The sequence below is a fragment of the Gymnoscopelus microlampas genome (assembly GCF_963454915.1).
Source record: "Gymnoscopelus microlampas genome assembly, chromosome: 9".
Lineage (NCBI taxonomy): Eukaryota > Metazoa > Chordata > Actinopteri > Myctophiformes > Myctophidae > Gymnoscopelus > Gymnoscopelus microlampas.
Genome location: NC_139946.1, coordinates 43931468 through 43948975, shown reverse-complemented (window position 1 = coordinate 43948975; position 17508 = coordinate 43931468). Strand labels below are relative to the sequence as shown.

At 40.2% G+C, this 17508-nt stretch overlaps 1 protein-coding gene across 1 annotated transcript; it reads right to left on the bottom strand.

The window, feature by feature from the left end:
* Positions 1 to 627: 627 nt before the first annotated feature.
* On the bottom strand, positions 628 to 16934 carry LOC311051545 (kelch domain-containing protein 3-like; the record flags this gene model as incomplete). Its single annotated transcript, XM_084066120.1, has 5 exons — positions 628 to 709; positions 12412 to 12650; positions 12876 to 12987; positions 16033 to 16271; positions 16551 to 16934. 5 exons carry the CDS (start codon positions 16932 to 16934, stop codon positions 628 to 630), a joined length of 1056 nt encoding a protein of 351 aa, XP_083922246.1.
* Positions 16935 to 17508: the final 574 nt, after the last annotated feature.

Here is a 17508-nt window from a genome sequence, read left to right as displayed (position 1 = left end):
AGATGAGTGGAGTGGCAAGGAAGAGGAGAGGATCTTTAATCGTTTAAGACCGGGAACGCATCTGTGTGTCATTTTTAGATTTCTTTGGGCTATTCAAAAATAGCAGATCTACAAGCTCGTAGCGCGGCACCGAGTGCCGCTCTACGAGCTTGTATATCTGCTATTTTTGAAAAATCGTGAAAATGGGTGCATCTTTGAATATATATACTTTTTTAAAGCGAACATTTTTAACTCAAATCTTTGTTTCTGGGGGGTTCTACAAATGTCTTCTAAATCCAACAGTTAAAAAACATTATTCAAAAAAAGAATATGTTGCTATAATATCAGTGGTTCTCAAACTTTTTCATGTCAAGGACCCCCAAAATGATATGTATTTGGACCGTGGACCCCCATCTCAAAACATTCTGTTCCAGGGACCCCCAGAATCAAAGATTTGAGTTACAAATGTTTGCTTTAAATATATATATATATTCAAAGATTTGCACACATTTTCACGATGTTTCAAAACTAGCAGATCTACAAGCTCATAGCGCGGCACAAATTATTGGGCTATTTTTGAATAGCCCAAAGAAATCCAAAAATGACACAGATGCGTTCCCGGTCTTAATGGGTTAAAAAAAAAATGCATCAACACGACGCATCGGGTTGAGCTACGATGGGCCCAACATCCGGAGCATCGTCGTCCTGAGTGCTCATGGAGAGCTGCCCCCTGTTTCCCCAACAGAGCATTAAAATAAATGCGGGGTCATTTAGGCCACTGAATGAAGCGGCCATGAAAACCCCTGCAACAAATGGGTGCTCTAATAGAATTATATTTGGCTGATGTCAGCGATCATGTCAACAGAGAGAGAGCCCTTACATCATTTTTATGAGTCAGCACAAGCAGGGATTGGGAAGACTATAGCGTATTCCTGGAGCACACACACACAAGGCTTTCACGGAGGTTTTGCTTAATACGGTCCTGTGCTATAGATTTCCCATGAGGCCAATTGCAGGGAAGGCGATAAGGCGAGGGGGCTATCGCCTAACATTGCTGATGTATGTTTGCGCTGAGCTAGAAAAAAAAAAGAAAATTGTTTAAATAGTGCTTGGACTGCGAATGCACACAGTAATGAGCAGGGTGTGATTATGCAAAGTAACTAATGCACCTTCCTCTAAGAGTAGAGACCCCCAAGACGACTTAAATAAAAACACAACAGCTCAATTTACATCCTGCAGTATTTACTGTCAGCCGTAGTATACGTTTATGCACCCCTGGCAGTATGTATTCCCATTATATGTGGAGGACATGCACCTTAAGTCTATGTGGGTTAATATATTGAATATTATATTATAATTATATTGAAGGGGTGAAGTCAACTACAATGTGTTACAACAGTATTATTAACAATATAAACACTATGATAATGACAGATGTTACGTTCAAGAAGCAAGCAAGTCATTGGAAAGGTACAGTATATGTCACACTGTCTAATGGGATGAGTAGTTCCTTCAATCTTAAAATTATTATCCAGACAGTTTTGAACCGAAATTAAATGTCGTCATGGTCACAATTCATTGTTTCGTTTCAAGGCTTGAAACTCTTTCTATAAGGATTTCTATGGAGTAAATCGAGGGGAAATTCACTTGCAGAAACGGAGATATTCCAAACGTGGGCAGTCACTGTTGGGCTCTTGCAGGAAATGAATGGGAAGCACCTTAAAATCACTTGTGTGTATCTGCACCCTCGTTGTAACTACCTGTGAGTAGTGTCAACAGGATTTCTTAACACATCGAGTGACATAAACGGTCCGGACCGTTTTTGAGAATCCAAACGAGAAGTGCCGAAAACTGTCCGGACCGTGTTTGGCCCAATTCTATTTTTATACGAGGGGCCCACGTGGAGCGCTAAAACGAAACTTTGGGATCACCCAAGGAGTTTCTGAGAAGGAGAGGCTGGATGTGGCTCCATGTCAAAAATCCTTCCGGTCGGCGTTTCCAATGTTAACTCCTTGACTAAAAGCTTAATATCTCCATTTCTTTTTAACGTGGTGGAAGCGAGCCGTTTTCGATCGGCGATCACTCTGCAATGGAGGATCGCGTTGGAAATATTATTGTTCCAGGCGTTAGTCGGGATCCTCCGCTGTCTCGCACGCACGCTTTGTTTACATGCACTTCCGCGTCGGGGCTTCTACAGCACGAAACGTATAACGTAAGTGGATGGAAGAAATGCAGGCACTGAGCGTATAATATTTTAATAAACCTCTGGCACTCAATGTGTTAATCATGGTGACACAGATGGTTGTTTTTGTCAAGCGGTGTCAATATGCAATGAGTGTGTTTGTCCTTAATCCATACAATCCGATAACGCATCTGTGTTTGGACAAATGCCAGGGCTGAATTTTGGTCCCAGTCCGGCCCTGGTCAGATCGTTGAGGTTTCCAGGCTGTACTGAGTCAAAAGCCAAATTCAAAGCAAGGGAGACTGTTTGTTTGCACCAATACATTGAGAATTGTAGGCTTTCCCCGTATTTAGCCAATGCCTACCATACTCTCTGAAACTAATGATGTACTGTATCACCAAGCTTAATAAAAAAGAGATTAATTACTGTACGTAATCTGGACTGACACTTGAAAATGAACATATTTAAATTGCTTTTTCCATCAGCCTCATATGAAGGCATCAAATATAAATTAGTCTTTCGGTTTGACTGAACACTCATTAATTAGGCCTAACGGTTCAAAATAAGACACGGCATATGTTCATATTTCCTTAAATAATTAAGGCAAATGTGACACAATTATTAATAATAAGAGAGATTGTGATCAAATTAGATCTATGCATCCTGATGCAGTTTGAAACCTTGTGAATAAATGGAATGTACTTATCCTTGAAGCTCAGAGCAAAATTGCTTTTTTTCTCTGTTTTCGTGGTCATTTCCATTTTGAAAACATTTGTCTGGGGAGCTTACTCTATACTTGGCATGCACATGCACAACGATGTGGCTCACAGGTGGAGCGGTTGGTTTGGAAGGCCGCGGTGGCCCTGCGTGGCGAGCAGTCCTTGGCCCTCTCTTGATCCGGTCCTCTGGAAAATAAGTGGCTGCCTGGACTCAGAATCTTAAGTGGGATTTGAGTGTGACTGTTTATTTGTGTTTGAGATTTGTGTTTGAGACAAAAGGTGAAAGAGGGCAGTGTGGGATACATTTCAGCAGAGTGAAAGAGACCAAGAGGAAAACAATAGTGTTAGAAAAAGCTTAATAATAACTAAAGGTAGGGTAAGTGATATTTTTTGGTCAAAACAAAAGGGTAAAGCACTATATTCTGATATAGTAATAATTGCTATAGAGTGTTTGTTTTGTAACAGGGGTCCCCCCCATCTCTCTAGCTCTTTAATAAACAGAAAATACATTTTCAGGTAGGTGACAAAATGTCAGCCAATCAGGGGAGAGTACCCATTTATCAGCCTAATTTTTATGGTGTTCCGGTTCCAAATTTGCATGCTCATTTATTTGTGTCATCACTTCCAATTGCACTTGTTTAATCTGTATCCTGACTGAGTTCTCTTCTCTACCCTGATTGGATACATTTGGTATCCCAACCTGAAAATGCATTTTCTGCTAATAAGAGACATGGAGGCTCCTGTTACTGAACAAACATGCAGAATATAGACTTATTTTAACCAAAGAAAATCATTTACCCTACCTTTAATAAAGAAAACTAAACTAAAAACAACAAAACATTCTAAATGCCAGTGCTGCAGAAATAATGACAGCACTAGAGATGGTGTCAGTCACCATAACATGTTATCTCTGTACTGTACATCTGTCTGTCCCGAGGCTAGTCTGGCTCAGAACACAGAGGGCCCTGGGTGCTTATTTAGTGGATGAATCATGGGTGTGGGCAGTGGTGGAAAGTAACTAAGTACATATGTAAGTACAATTTTGAGGTATTTTTTTTACTTTACCGGAGTATTTCCAATTTTCTATACTTTTACTTTTACTTCTACTCCACTACATCTCAGAAGCAAATATTGTACTTTTACTCCACTACAATTATTTCAAAACTTTAGTTACTTTGTAGATTTTGATTATTATTACAAAACATACATTAACCACTATATATATATATATATATATATATATATATATATATATATATATATATATATATATATATATATATATATATATATATATATATATATACATTTCGGCCATTTGAAAATAGTAGATCTACAAGCTCACAATACGTCGCAATGCGACACGTGAGCTTGTAGATCTGCTATTCTCAAAAGAGTTTTTTTACAATTTATACATTTGAAAACTTGTGAAACGTGACATTCTGCATAATGAGTACTTTCTACTTTTTAAGTACATTTTGATACCAATACTTTTGTAGTTTTACATTGCAGTATTGATACTTTTACTTAAGTAAAATATCTGAGCACTTTTTCCACCCCTGGGTGTGTGTGTGTATAGGCGCACAGCATTCATTACAAGTTATCAATGTTCATCTTCACAGACCTGCACAAAGTATGGAAGAGAGAGGCTTGATCTGCCCCAGCCTGCAGGTATTCAATCAAGAATTAAGAATCAGGAGGGCTTTATTTGCCATTTCACTCAGTGCAACAGCGAAATGTTGGTGTGGCGCGTTCCGCAAGACTGTGCAAACAACAAATACAATATATACAACAAGATAATCCTTCATTTAACTGGCTGCAAGACACACATTTTGAGGAGAATCACAGAACTGTAGAAAACAGAATGAACATTCTCATTCAAATCAATACTCTTGGATCATAAATAAATAGGCCATTACTTTGAGAAAACACTTAAGCTGGTCACGTTTCTGCGGCCATTATGTTTGCCATTGCAACGTAAAGGTTTCATGACTTTCATTTTCTTTATTTTTTTTGTTTCGTTTTATGATCCCAATTACACCCAAACAAAACTGGACTTTGAACATTCAATGGATTTTCTGTGGTCTGGGGTTTTTCTGAATAATTAGGCAAAAAGAAGTGCTGGGATTGGCCCCTGGACTTACACGTCATAGTCCATTAATCCCGCCCCCGCCCCTCTCCTTCTCCTTTGGGAGGGGGGGAGGAGCAGAGGCGATGATTGACAGGCAAAATCCCTCAACAGCGACACCCGCAGGCAAATCGTTTTTTGTTCATTGCAGCTGAAAAGGCCTCAGAACACAGAGAGAAAAAAAAACCTGCCATGGCTCACTGGAGTGGATTTGTCAGTTAAAACCTTTTAATACATGTTTGAAGGACATTAAAAATACTTTTAATGTTTTATAAATCTGAATATCATGAAACCTTTAAATGACCATACCAGTACAGTTGTTGATAATACTGCTGATTATTCACCAAAGCATGTTTCTGGATTGCAATAACTTCAGTGTGGTATGAAACATCCTTGAGCACTGAGTAGACATTTAAGATTGATGAAATAAGTAATCCAACAGTGTTGGGAATGTAATTTAAATTGTTATTTAAACTGATGTTTAGTAAAGGTATCCTATAGTTTCAATGTACAGATTTATTTCGTTAGTATACATATTATTTAGACCGATGTTAGGTTTTTGGTTTACCTGGGATCCTAGTTTTTTGAGGCACTACACTACACTGTCTCTCTTTTCTAAGTAGACCTAATTATGATTAGCTTGCTTATGAAGGCACTCTGGATAAAAGTGTCTGCTAAATGCCTAAATTGTAAATTGTGTTAGGGTAATTTTTGTCTCTGTATTTTATTTAAGTTGTGTCATCATTTAGTCGTACTGCATTTTAAAGCATGGACGGATTTGGCAAGTCTAGCAAAAAAAGAAAATAGCAACAGAAATGTCAGCCGGAGAAGCAGAACAATTTAAAGGTGGGTCTGTAACCTGAAACCTTGAATGGAAAATAGTGAAATCTGGTACTTATTCCTGAAATGTAAAATAGTCAGCAATAATGTCAAATACTGTAGGTTTTCCCATGAATCATATTAAATTGGCAAAATATGCCAGACCTCTGCTATGCTCCTTTATGTCTCATAGACACTGTAAACACTTGCACAGTTCTATGGGTAGACCAGAGGCTATAGATTAAAAGTAGCAGCAGGTGCAGTGTTTATGAAGTGGCAGTTCACTACAACAGTGTTACAGGTAACGGGACGTCTTCATGCAATAAGGAAAGGTAAATGCACATTGTCAGAAACTGCAAGGTTCATTTCCCCTCCGCTCCACAAGGAGACACCACAATGGGATTCAGACTGGTACCTGTGGTGGTGACCTCACTTCCTCCCACTATAAAAGCAGGACTGGATTCCCATTCTCCCCTTGTCCTTTGTTTCCAAACACATGCAGCCGGCCTGTGTGTTTGCCGTGTGCTGCTGATGTACTGATGTCTGCCATGTGTCTGTTAAACCTGGTATAATGTAAGTTCCAGTGTTTTAGTCCTAGTGATGTGGATTATATGATTATACTGAAGAATTGATGAACTTGAGTTATATGGATATTTAGATGTTTAATATTATGAAGTAAATACTTGGCCTATTATTATTTTGATGATCCACCTTTAATGTATAATATGAGTTAAAGGCCATATCTATGTTTCATCTGGCATGATATTATAATTTGTTTCTTTGTGTCTTTGTTTAGAACCATGGCATCATCATGAAACCCAATGTCAACCCTATTCATCATTATCCGGCTAAATAAACTGGATATTTGATTGCAACTTTTGTTTCCTGGTGGTTTGTGGCTCCAGTATGAACTTTAAATCCTAACACACATAGTCCACATAGTGTAAATCCATTTAAGGTAAATAAACGTAACAGGATTTAACTTGTCTACAATTCACCTGAAAGAACTGAAATGAGCAAATGAAAATTCTGCATAAATATCAGCAGGTTATTTCCTCCTGGCCTTCACTGACATATATTGTTTGTGCTTTGCTATGCATCCCAACTCACTCATCAGTGATCCACCCTAGCACCCGCGGCCTGATAAGGCTATACATTCACTATCACAGTAAAGGCAAAAATCATTCATGTCACAATTTTATTAAACTTGTTTATTGTCTCCGCCAGGCCGAAGGCATGGTGAGAGAGTATGTTTTACCCTCCGTCCGTCCGTGTGTGTGTCCGTCCTGTCTGTGTGTTAGCAGCTAATCTCCGGCACCGTTGGCCCGGTCGCTCCGAAACTGTGCACACACACTCCCTGGATGCCAATTCAGAACCTCTGCCCTAATCTTTTCACATGGGCCTGTTATAGTGCCACATTGTGCGCCACTTTGTGCAATGCCACCCTTTTCACATTGGCCTGTTATAGCGCCACCAGCAGGTCTAATTTAGCAGAACACATTTTTGGAACAAAATGCCTCAAATCATGAATGCAGTGTCTGATTGCAGTGAAAGACCTAAGAATAAATGGCACCCTTTTCACATTGGCCTATTATAGCGCCACCAGGAGGCCAGAATAACGTACCTGACCTGGTGGAGACCTGTGCTCCAAGGAGCACTTTGTCTAGTTAAAGCTGTTACTCTTGCCTTCTTTTAGCAATTTTAGCCAATGTCCCACCTGTTTTATATTTGAAATATGCGGTGCCATACAGTAAGTCCTTTATGTCAGGATTTAATGACAGTATGTCAAATGTCAACATGTCTAATCATTTCTTCTTCTGTTTGCTGCCTTTTTTCTTTAGAAACTTTTTTTTTTTAAATTGAATCTTTAATCTTGTTCAGTCTGTAACTGGTCCTAATCACTTTAAGGGACATATAGATTATCTTGCTCTTGTGTTTCTGTAGAACTTCCTGTTTCTGAACAATATAAAGTCCATGATCTTTGAGATCCCGTCCTGTTCCCAAGACCTTTACTTCCTTTCATTCACATGCTCTCAATTCCACTTTTAGTCATATAGTTTCCGCCAGGCCTTCTAAGCCAGTCTTTCTCAAAGTGGGGTCATCTTGGGGGGTCCTTGACATGCAACAGTTTGAGAAGCACCGCTGTTCTAAGCTGCTCCTTCCAATGTTTCCATTCAACCTCAACACTGTTGATGAATTAGTTTTTAACAGAACCTGCTTGAATATTCTTGACTTGACTCTATAGTCTATTGTATATCTCATGCTATGAGATATACAAGCTCATAGCTTGTATATCTGCTACTTTGAAAAATCGTGAAAATTATTGCAAATCTTTGAATATATATGTATTTTTAAGGCGCACATTTGTATCTCAAATCTTTGCTCCAGGGGGGTCCCTTCAACTAAAGTCTGAGAACCAGTGATATTATAACAACATAAGTGTTTCAGAAAACTGTTAGGATTCAGAAGACATTTGTAGGTGCGTTCCTGGATTGAATGGGTTAAGACAATGCAGTGGATGGAACCAAAAAATACGCATACTGTATGACACTCTTAAAGGGATAGTTCACCCCCAAAACGACTTTTTTTCCCCTATCGATTAGTCACCACATGGAGACTTAAATTCATGGATATGTTTTTAGTTTTTGTCACATTCCTAAGCCAATCATTTTATGACCGGCAGCGGTTCCGGTAGGAGACACAAAGAGTCTCCTTTGTGTCTCCTACCGGAACCGCTGCCTACCGGTCCGCTGGTCATCAAAGTATTGGCTTAGGAATGCTACAAAATAAAATAAAAGTCTCCATGGGGTGACTAATCGATAGGAAAAAAAGTTTTTTTTTTGGGGTGAACTATCCCTTTAAGAAACATGATGTCTGCTTATCAGAGTGCTTGTCAAGGACACTTGAACTTCCATACTTCTCCTGTCTAATTGCTTCTCAGTGTCACAAACCCCAGGGTTCTTTTTCAGCCCATTGACTCTGTGATCAGCCCATACTGCTTATTCAGCCATTAGAGTCATCATCCTCTGAAAGGTGTGAAGCGTTTCTCCTTCATATTAAAACAGAGGTGATTATTATAGGCTGCACATTTCCTCTGAGCAGACAGACTCTGGTACTTGTCGCCGTCGGGCAGAAACCTCAAATCTCCCATTTTTAAACTCTTTATGTTATTTTGTCACTTAATATCCTACTTCGTCGTTCAAGAGTGCCAAACAAAAGTATTAGGGCAAATAGCAGATCTACAAGCTCACAACATGTCGCAATGTGACGCGTTGTGAGCTTTTTGGACATGTGAGGTTTCCACACGAACAGCGACGATATGTTCTGTGCTCCCTGCTGTGCTAAGCCTTTTTGAGCAGATTTCCATGATGACCCTATAGAAAACAATTATCATTATACTCTTCCTGACCATTAGATATTCCCCACTAGATTCCTGAAGGAGCTCTTTCAAAACACTGTATTCTTTCTATTATAAATTGCTCTCTGTCCACTTGTATCGCTACAGAATTAGAAGTGCTTTGGTTCAACCAGAAGAAGCCGACACGTTTTTTAAATAATTGTAGATCAATTATTAAAGGGCAAGACCACTTTGGTAGAGGTTTGGGTTGTGTAGTCACCTTGCCATGATGTAACTCCAAAGGTGGACAAGAAATCAAAAATAATTGCTCCACTGATTAGAAATTGATATTTCAAAATGTGCTCCTCATTGACTTACATTGTACGATGAAACAGCTCTCAAAGTCACTGTTTTAGCACGTAAACGAACACAATCAAAGCTGATCCAGACAATGTAGAACATCACCAAACCCAGTAGCCCTACTGTTTGTTTTTTAAATACAAATGTCAACTTCCTGCTGATTTTACTATTTGAAGATCCGGATCCGGGTTTTCATCTTAATAAAAATAGCTAAATCAACAGGAAGTTAATATGTGTATTAATTAAACAAACAGTACTGTATTGTCTGAATCAACTTTGTTTGCGTTTGTTTATGTGCTGAAAGAGTGACTTTGAGAGCTGTTTTACCGTACAATGTAAGTCAATGAGGAGCATATCTTGAATGATCAATTTCTAATCAATGGAGCAATTCTTTTTGATTTCTTGTCCACCTTTGGAGTTACATCATGGCAAGGTAACTACACAACCCACACCTCTACCAAAGTGGGCTTGCCCTTTAAGCTTCCATTTGTAAAAATGTTAGATATTGTATTGTTTATACTCAATTGATTATGAATATTACGATGCTTTCCACAGCACAGAGACAACACTAGCTATTAAAGGTCACTTTAATATCCAATCCTCCTTTTTAATTAAAAAGTCAAATCCCCATCCTTTGATATTGATCATTGCTATATAGTGCTTTTTCAGTAACAAGGGTCTCCCATTTTATCCAGCTCTTTAATAAACAGAAAATACATTTTCATCCGGGTTGCCACTTTCAGGCAATTTAGTCTGCTCACGTCTCATCACTTCCAATTTAACTTGTTTATCCTGTACCCTGTATGAGGATACAATTATTTTCCCAACCTGGACATTTATTTTCTGTTTATTAAAGAGTTGGAGAGACTGGGAGACCCCTGTTACTGAACTAACACTCTGTACTACATTGATTGCTATCACTATATAGAGCTATTTAACAGTTATTCTAACAACAAAATATCACTTACTACTTGACAATCAACCATCAGACAAGCGATTACAAAAAAAGAATCCTATGGAAATGTCTATCTAAAAAGGTGATTTTTTTTTTTTGCAGCATTTTAAAATTGTTGACACAATCCAAGGGCAATTGTGCAAAGGCTCGGTCACCTTTGGTCTTGGAGCCTTGTGCGAGGGACAGCCACTAAGCTCTGAACAGAGGATCTCAGCAACCTGCTGGCTATATACAAGCAGTGGTTGAAAAATGTTGTACTTTAGTAAAAGTGTCATTACTGCAATGTAGAAATACTCCATTACAAGTAAAAGTCCGGAATTCAAAATTTACTCGAGTAAAAGTACAACAATATTGGCATCAAAATGTACTTAGAGTACCAAAAGTAAAAGTAGTTATGTCGAATGTCCCGTCTAAAATGTGTAAAAGGCTTTTGAAAATAGCCGATCTACTGTACAAGCTCACAACGCGTCGCCATGCGAAGCGTTGTGAGCTTGTAGATCGGCTATTTTCAAATAGCCAAAGTTTACGAAGGACTGAAGTGGTTAATGTATGTTTTGTAATAATAATCAAAATCTAATCTCTGAGCAACTAGTTTTCAAATAATTGTAGTGGAGTAAAAGTAGCCTGGCAGCAGCATTCTGGGCCTGTTGTAAGCATGCTTTGTTCAATGAAGCTTTGTACATACGCTTCCTCCAGCTGATAAACATGGGCAAAATTAACTCTGCTTATCATTTGCAGACCTTGAAAAGGTCATTCATGCTTTTATTTCGTCACGATTAGACTGCTGTAACTCCCGATACACAGCACTCTGTAAAAAAAAAAATCTATCTCCTATCTGGTGCAAAATTCAGCTGCAACACTAAGAATTCCAAGAATATTATTACACTAATCCTTGCTTCTCTTCACTTGCCTGTTGCCTGTGAGTTTCAGAATTTAATTTACGATTTTACTGATGACTTTTAAAGCCTAGGCCCAGGCTCATAGTTACATTTTAGATATGCTGGTCCCGTATGAGCCTGAGCACAGCCTGACATACTCAGATAGGGCCCTCTTGGTTGCAAAACTCACCTGATTACCTGGGGTGGTCGGTCTTTTGCGGGGGGCACCAATGTTTTGGAATGGCCTGCCTGAGGTCCTAATGCTGGCAAAGTGCCGTCTAGTCATTCTGAAACCGTACTTTTAGGTCAAGGCCTTTTCATGGCCTTTTATCCATGCTTTTGTCTTTTTATGCATTTTTGGGGGCATATTTTCAAGCTGGTGACAGTAGAGACAGATAGGAAATGGCAGAAGAGAGACATGGGTTTAAGGACATGCTTTTACACATAATTGCACACGCGCACGCATGCACGCACGCACGCACGCACACACACGCACACGCACACGCGCACACGCACACGCACACGCACAAGCACACGCACACGCACACGCACACGCACACACAGGAAACATGTATGAAGTCGGTGGTCCTATGATCAACATCCACTGGAATGCGTTGAGTGAGCACACTCATTGCGAACGCGGAAGGAGGCGCGCCTCCGCCAAAGTGGAGCTTACTATGAAAGTCTGCTTGGCTTGTGTGTGTGTCTGTCTGTCTGTGTGCAGTGCACTGCCTGGGTGCGGCCGACAGAGTGCGCCAGAGTGCAGCTACAGTCAAAACACAAACACACACACACACACACACACACACACACACACACACACACACACACACACACACACACACAGTCCGTAAATACACAATATTTTCGAGCTGCGTTCGCTTCCATCGTTTGCACGTCTTACTTGTGTTAGTTAGTTTATCTGTTGCTGTTCTTAGTCATGGCTGCCAGTTCCCACCTGATGTCATGTGGTAGTTCAGACTGCTCCACACCGTACTGAATAACTGCTAGCTTGCATAACGACTTGAGACTAGGACTTAAGTCTAAGATGTACAGGTAATCAGGTGCATAGAATCCTCCAAAGAGAATGATGCGATCTCCCTCCATACAACAGCACATCCATGTCATGAGACCCGGGCCTTTTCCCTTGGGCTCAACCGTATTCCAGGAGAAGGTTTTTGGGTTGAATTTCCACAGATCATTGAAGATCTGGCTCGGGCTGTTGCCACCAAATATGTACAGCTCTCCGTTGTAGGCAAAGGCTGAGTGACCACAGCGTTTCTCTGGAAGAAGCTGTGCAGAAGGTGTGTTCAGCCAGGAGTTGGTCTCTGTGTCAAACACTCTGATGATGTTGTTGTAGCAGAGGTAGGCCTGGCAGCCCCCAAATACAAACATCTTTGTCCCGATGATGGTGGCAGAGTGACATAATGAAACAGGAGGTGGAGTGCCTCTGGTGTTAATTAGAGCCCAGACCATTGTCGTGGTGTCAAACTTGTACATGTCATTATTAGTTTTTACAGACATCTGGGTGTTGTATCCTCCATGGATGTACATGAGCTTCCTAAAGACACAGGCTGAGTGGTTCTCCCTTCCCTCTGGAACAGTCCCTGACACCTTGGGCTTCAACCATCTATGGGTGTCGACATCAAATGCATAAAGCACGTTGCAGTAAGGGCTCCCTCCCCAGATGTAGATGATATCTTCTACCAGTACAGCTGTGTGGTTGTAGCGCTTGTAGGGAACCTCAAGGAGACGTTCTCCTCTTCCAGTTGGCACTGGAGGCAACTTCCTCCAGCGCAAAGACACTGTATTGAAGATGTGGACTTCAATCTGATCACTGTCAATCACGACACTTTTCCTTCCAAAGAAGTAAACCTTGAGTTCCACAGGAACAGCAGCTTTAGACGAATGTGTTCGTGGTCCTTCTTTCAGACATACGGTCCACCTCAACATTTCACAAACAGACAATGGTGAATAAAAGCAGCCTCTTCAAGTGTTGTTGAATACAGTTATATTGTTTGTTCTGCCACTTATATTGGTCCAATTACTGATGTCATGTTGATGACATCAGTCTTGTCCAATTATGGAGTTCCACCCGGCCTGGCGGAGATGTGCGCTTGACTGAGCACACATTTCTAGTTAGTTAATGCAACATTTTACTTGAGTAAAAGTACACAAGTATTGTCATCAAAACATACATTACCAAACGTAAAAGTAATTTTATGCTATCATTTATCACTTAACTCATTCCCTGCCTAGAACGACTAAAACGACTTCTGTCCATAAGCCATGCCTGCCTAGAACGACTAAAACGACTTTTTAAAAAATAAAAAAAATAAAAAATATATATATATTTTTTTTAGATTTTTTTTTTTTTTTTTGACCCAAAGACCAAGGAGATATGATTTTTCGAAGATATAGACTCCCATCCACTTCCTTGTTAACTTAAAACTTAAAAATTCTGTATCTCGGCTCCTGAGTACTTTTTTTTTTCAATGAAAAATATGGCAGTGTTCAAACGCGCCAGAAATAATTCTGGCAGTGAATGAGTTAACAGTATGTTTGTGTTGTAATAATTACGATGCTTTCCACAGCACAGAGACAACACTAGCTATTAAAGGTCACTTTAATATCCAATCCTCCTTTTTAATTAAAAAGTCAAATCCCCATCCTTTGATATTGATCATTGCTATATAGTGCTCTTTCAGTAACAAGGGTCTCCCACTGTATCCATCTCTTTAATAAACAGAAAATACATTTTCATCCGGGTTGCCACTTTCAGTCAATTTAGTCTGGTCACGTCTCATCACTTCCAATTTAACTTGTTTATCCTGTACCCTGTATGAGGATAACATTATTTTCCCAACCTGGACATTTATTTTCTGTGTATTAAAGAGTTGGAGAGACTGGGAGACCCCTGTTACTGAACTAACACTCTGTACTACATTGATTACTATCACTATATAGAGCTATTTAACAGTTATTCTAACAACAAAATATCACTTACTACTTGACAATCAACCATCAGACAAGCGATTAAAAAAAAAAAGAATCCTATGGAAATGTCTATCTAAAAAGGTGATTTTTTTTTTGCAGCATTTTAAAATTGTTGACACAATCCAAGGGCAATTATGCAAAGGCTCGGTCACCTTTGGTCTGGACTGTACAAGCAGTGGTGGAAAAAGTACTCAAATGGTTTACTTAAGTTAAAGTATCAATACTGCAATGTAGAAATACTCCATTACAAGTAAAAGTCCGGAATTCAAAATTCACTCGAGTAAAAGTACCAAAGTATTGGCATCAAAATGTACTTAGAGTACCAAAAGTAAAAGTAGTAGTTATGTCGAATGCCCCGTCTAAAATGTGTAAAAGGCTTTTGAAAATAGCCGATCTACAAGCTCACAACGCGTCGCCATGCGACGCGTTGTGAGCTTGTAGATCGGCTTTTTTCAAATAGCCAAAGTTTACATAGGACTGAAGTGGTTAATGTATGTTTTGTAATAATAATCCAAATCTAATCTCTAAGCAACTAGTTTTCAAATAATTGTAGTGGAGTAAAAGTAGCCTGGCAGCAGCATTCTGGGCCTGTTGTAAGCATGCTTTGTTCAATGAAGCTTTGTACATACGCTTCCTCCAGCTGATAAACATGGGCAAAATTAACTCTGCTTATCATTTGCAGACCTTGAAAAGGTCATTCATGCTTTTATTTCGTCACGATTAGACTGCTGTAACTCCCGATACACAGCACTCTGTAAAAAAAAAATCTATCTCCTATCTGGTGCAAAATTCAGCTGCAACACTAAGAATTCCAAGAATATTATTACACTAATCCTTGCTTCTCTTCACTTGCCTGTTGCCTGTGAGTTTCAGAATTTAATTTACGATTTTACTGATGACTTTTAAAGCCTAGGCCCAGGCTCATAGTTACATTTTAGATATGCTGGTCCCGTATGAGCCTGAGCACAGCCTGACATACTCAGATAGGGCCCTCTTGGTTGCAAAACTCACCTGATTACCCGGGGTGGTCGGTCTTTTGCGGGGGGCACCAATGTTTTGGAATGGCCTGCCTGAGGTCCTAATGCTGGCAAAGTGCCGTCTTTTTAGTCATTCTGAAACCGTACTTTTAGGTCAAGGCCTTTTCATGTTTATTGCCTCTCTTTTTATCCATGCTTTTGTCTTTTTATGCATTTTTGGGGGCATATTTTCAAGCTGGTGACAGTAGAGACAGGTAGGAAATGGCAGAAGAGACATGGGTTTAAGGACATGCTTTTACACATAATTACACATAATTGCACACGCACGCACGCACGCACGCACGCACGCACGCACGCACGCACGCACGCACGCACGCACGCACACACACACACACACACACACACACACACACACACACACACACACACACACACACACACACACACACACACACACACACACACACACACACACACACACACACAGGAAACATGTATGAAGTCGGTGGTCCTATGATCAACATCCACTGGAATGCGTTGAGTGATCACACTCATGTTAGTTAGTTTATCTGTTGCTGTTCTTAGTCATGGCTGCCAGTTCCCACCTGATGTCATGTGGTAGTTCAGACTGCTCCACATCGTACTGAATAACTGCTAGCTTGCATAACGACTTGAGACTAGGACTTAAGTCTAAGATGTACAGGTCATCAGGTGTATCAAATCCTCCAAAGAGGATGATACGATCTCCCTCCATACAACAGCCCATCCATGACATGCGACCCGGGCCTTTTCCCTTGGGCTCAACCGTATTCCAGGAGAAGGTTTTTGGGTTGAATTTCCACAGATCACTGAAGCTCTGGCTCGGGCTGTTGCCACCAAATATGTACAGCTCTCCGTTGTAGGCAAAGGCTGAGTGACCACAGCGTTTCTCTGGAAGAAGCTGAGGAGAAGGTGTGTTCAGCCAGCAGTTGGTCTCTGTGTCAAACACTCTGATGATGTTGTTGTAGTAGTAGAGGTACCCCTTGCCCCCGCAGCCCCCAAATACAAACATCTTTGTCCCGATGATGGTGGCAGAGTGACTACGTGAAACATGTGGTGGAGTGCCTCTGGTGTTAATTAAAGCCCAGACCATTGTCGTGGTGTCCAACTTGTACATGTCAGCTTTTTCAGACATCTGGGTGTTGTATCCTCCAAGGATATACATGAGCTTCCTAAAGACACAGGCTGAGTGGCTCTCCCTTCCCTCTGGAACAGTCCCTGACACCTTGGCCTTCAACCATCTGTGGGTGTCGACATCAAATGCATAAAGCACGTTGCAGAAAGGCCTCCCTCCCCAGATGTAGATGATATCTTCTACCAGTACAGCTGTGTGGTTGTAGCGCTTGGAGGGAACCTCAAGGGGACGTTTTCCTCTTCCAGTTGGCACTGGAGGCAACTTCCTCCAGCGCAAAGACACTGTATTGAAGATGTGGACTTCGATCTGATCACTGTCAATCACGCTATAGTTCCTTCCAAAGAAGTAAACCTTGAGTTCCACAGGAACAGCAGCTTTAGACAAATGTTTTGGTGGTCCTTCTTTCAGACATACGGTCCACCTCAACATTTCACAAACAGACGATGGTGAATAAAAGCAGCCTCTTCAAGTGTTGTTGAATACAGTTATATTGTTTGTTCTGCCACTTATATTGGTCCAATTACTGATGTCATGTTGATGACATCAGTCTTGTCCAATTATGGAGTTCCACCCGGCCTGGCGGAGATGTGCGCTCGACTGAGCACACATTTCTAGTTAGTTAATGCAACATTTTACTTGAGTAAAAGTACACAAGTATTGTCATCAAAACATACATGTCCAAACATAAAAGTCATTTTATGCTTTAATTTATCACGTAATATACTGTTTGTGTTGTAATAATAATAAAAATAAAAATCTACAAATTAAATTGTAACTGAGGTTTTCAAATAATTGTAGTTGAGTAAAAAGTACAGTAGTTGCCTCTGAGATCAGAATCAGAATCAGCTTTATTGTCACAGGCATATAGTTAAAAGGGGCCGAATTTTATTTTTGTGCAAGTTGAAAATAGCTCACGATGTGTTGTGAGCTTGTAGATCTGCTATTTTCACTACTTTTGTGCGACACTTGTATGGCGAAGTGGGGCATTATCAGGGTCTTGCCT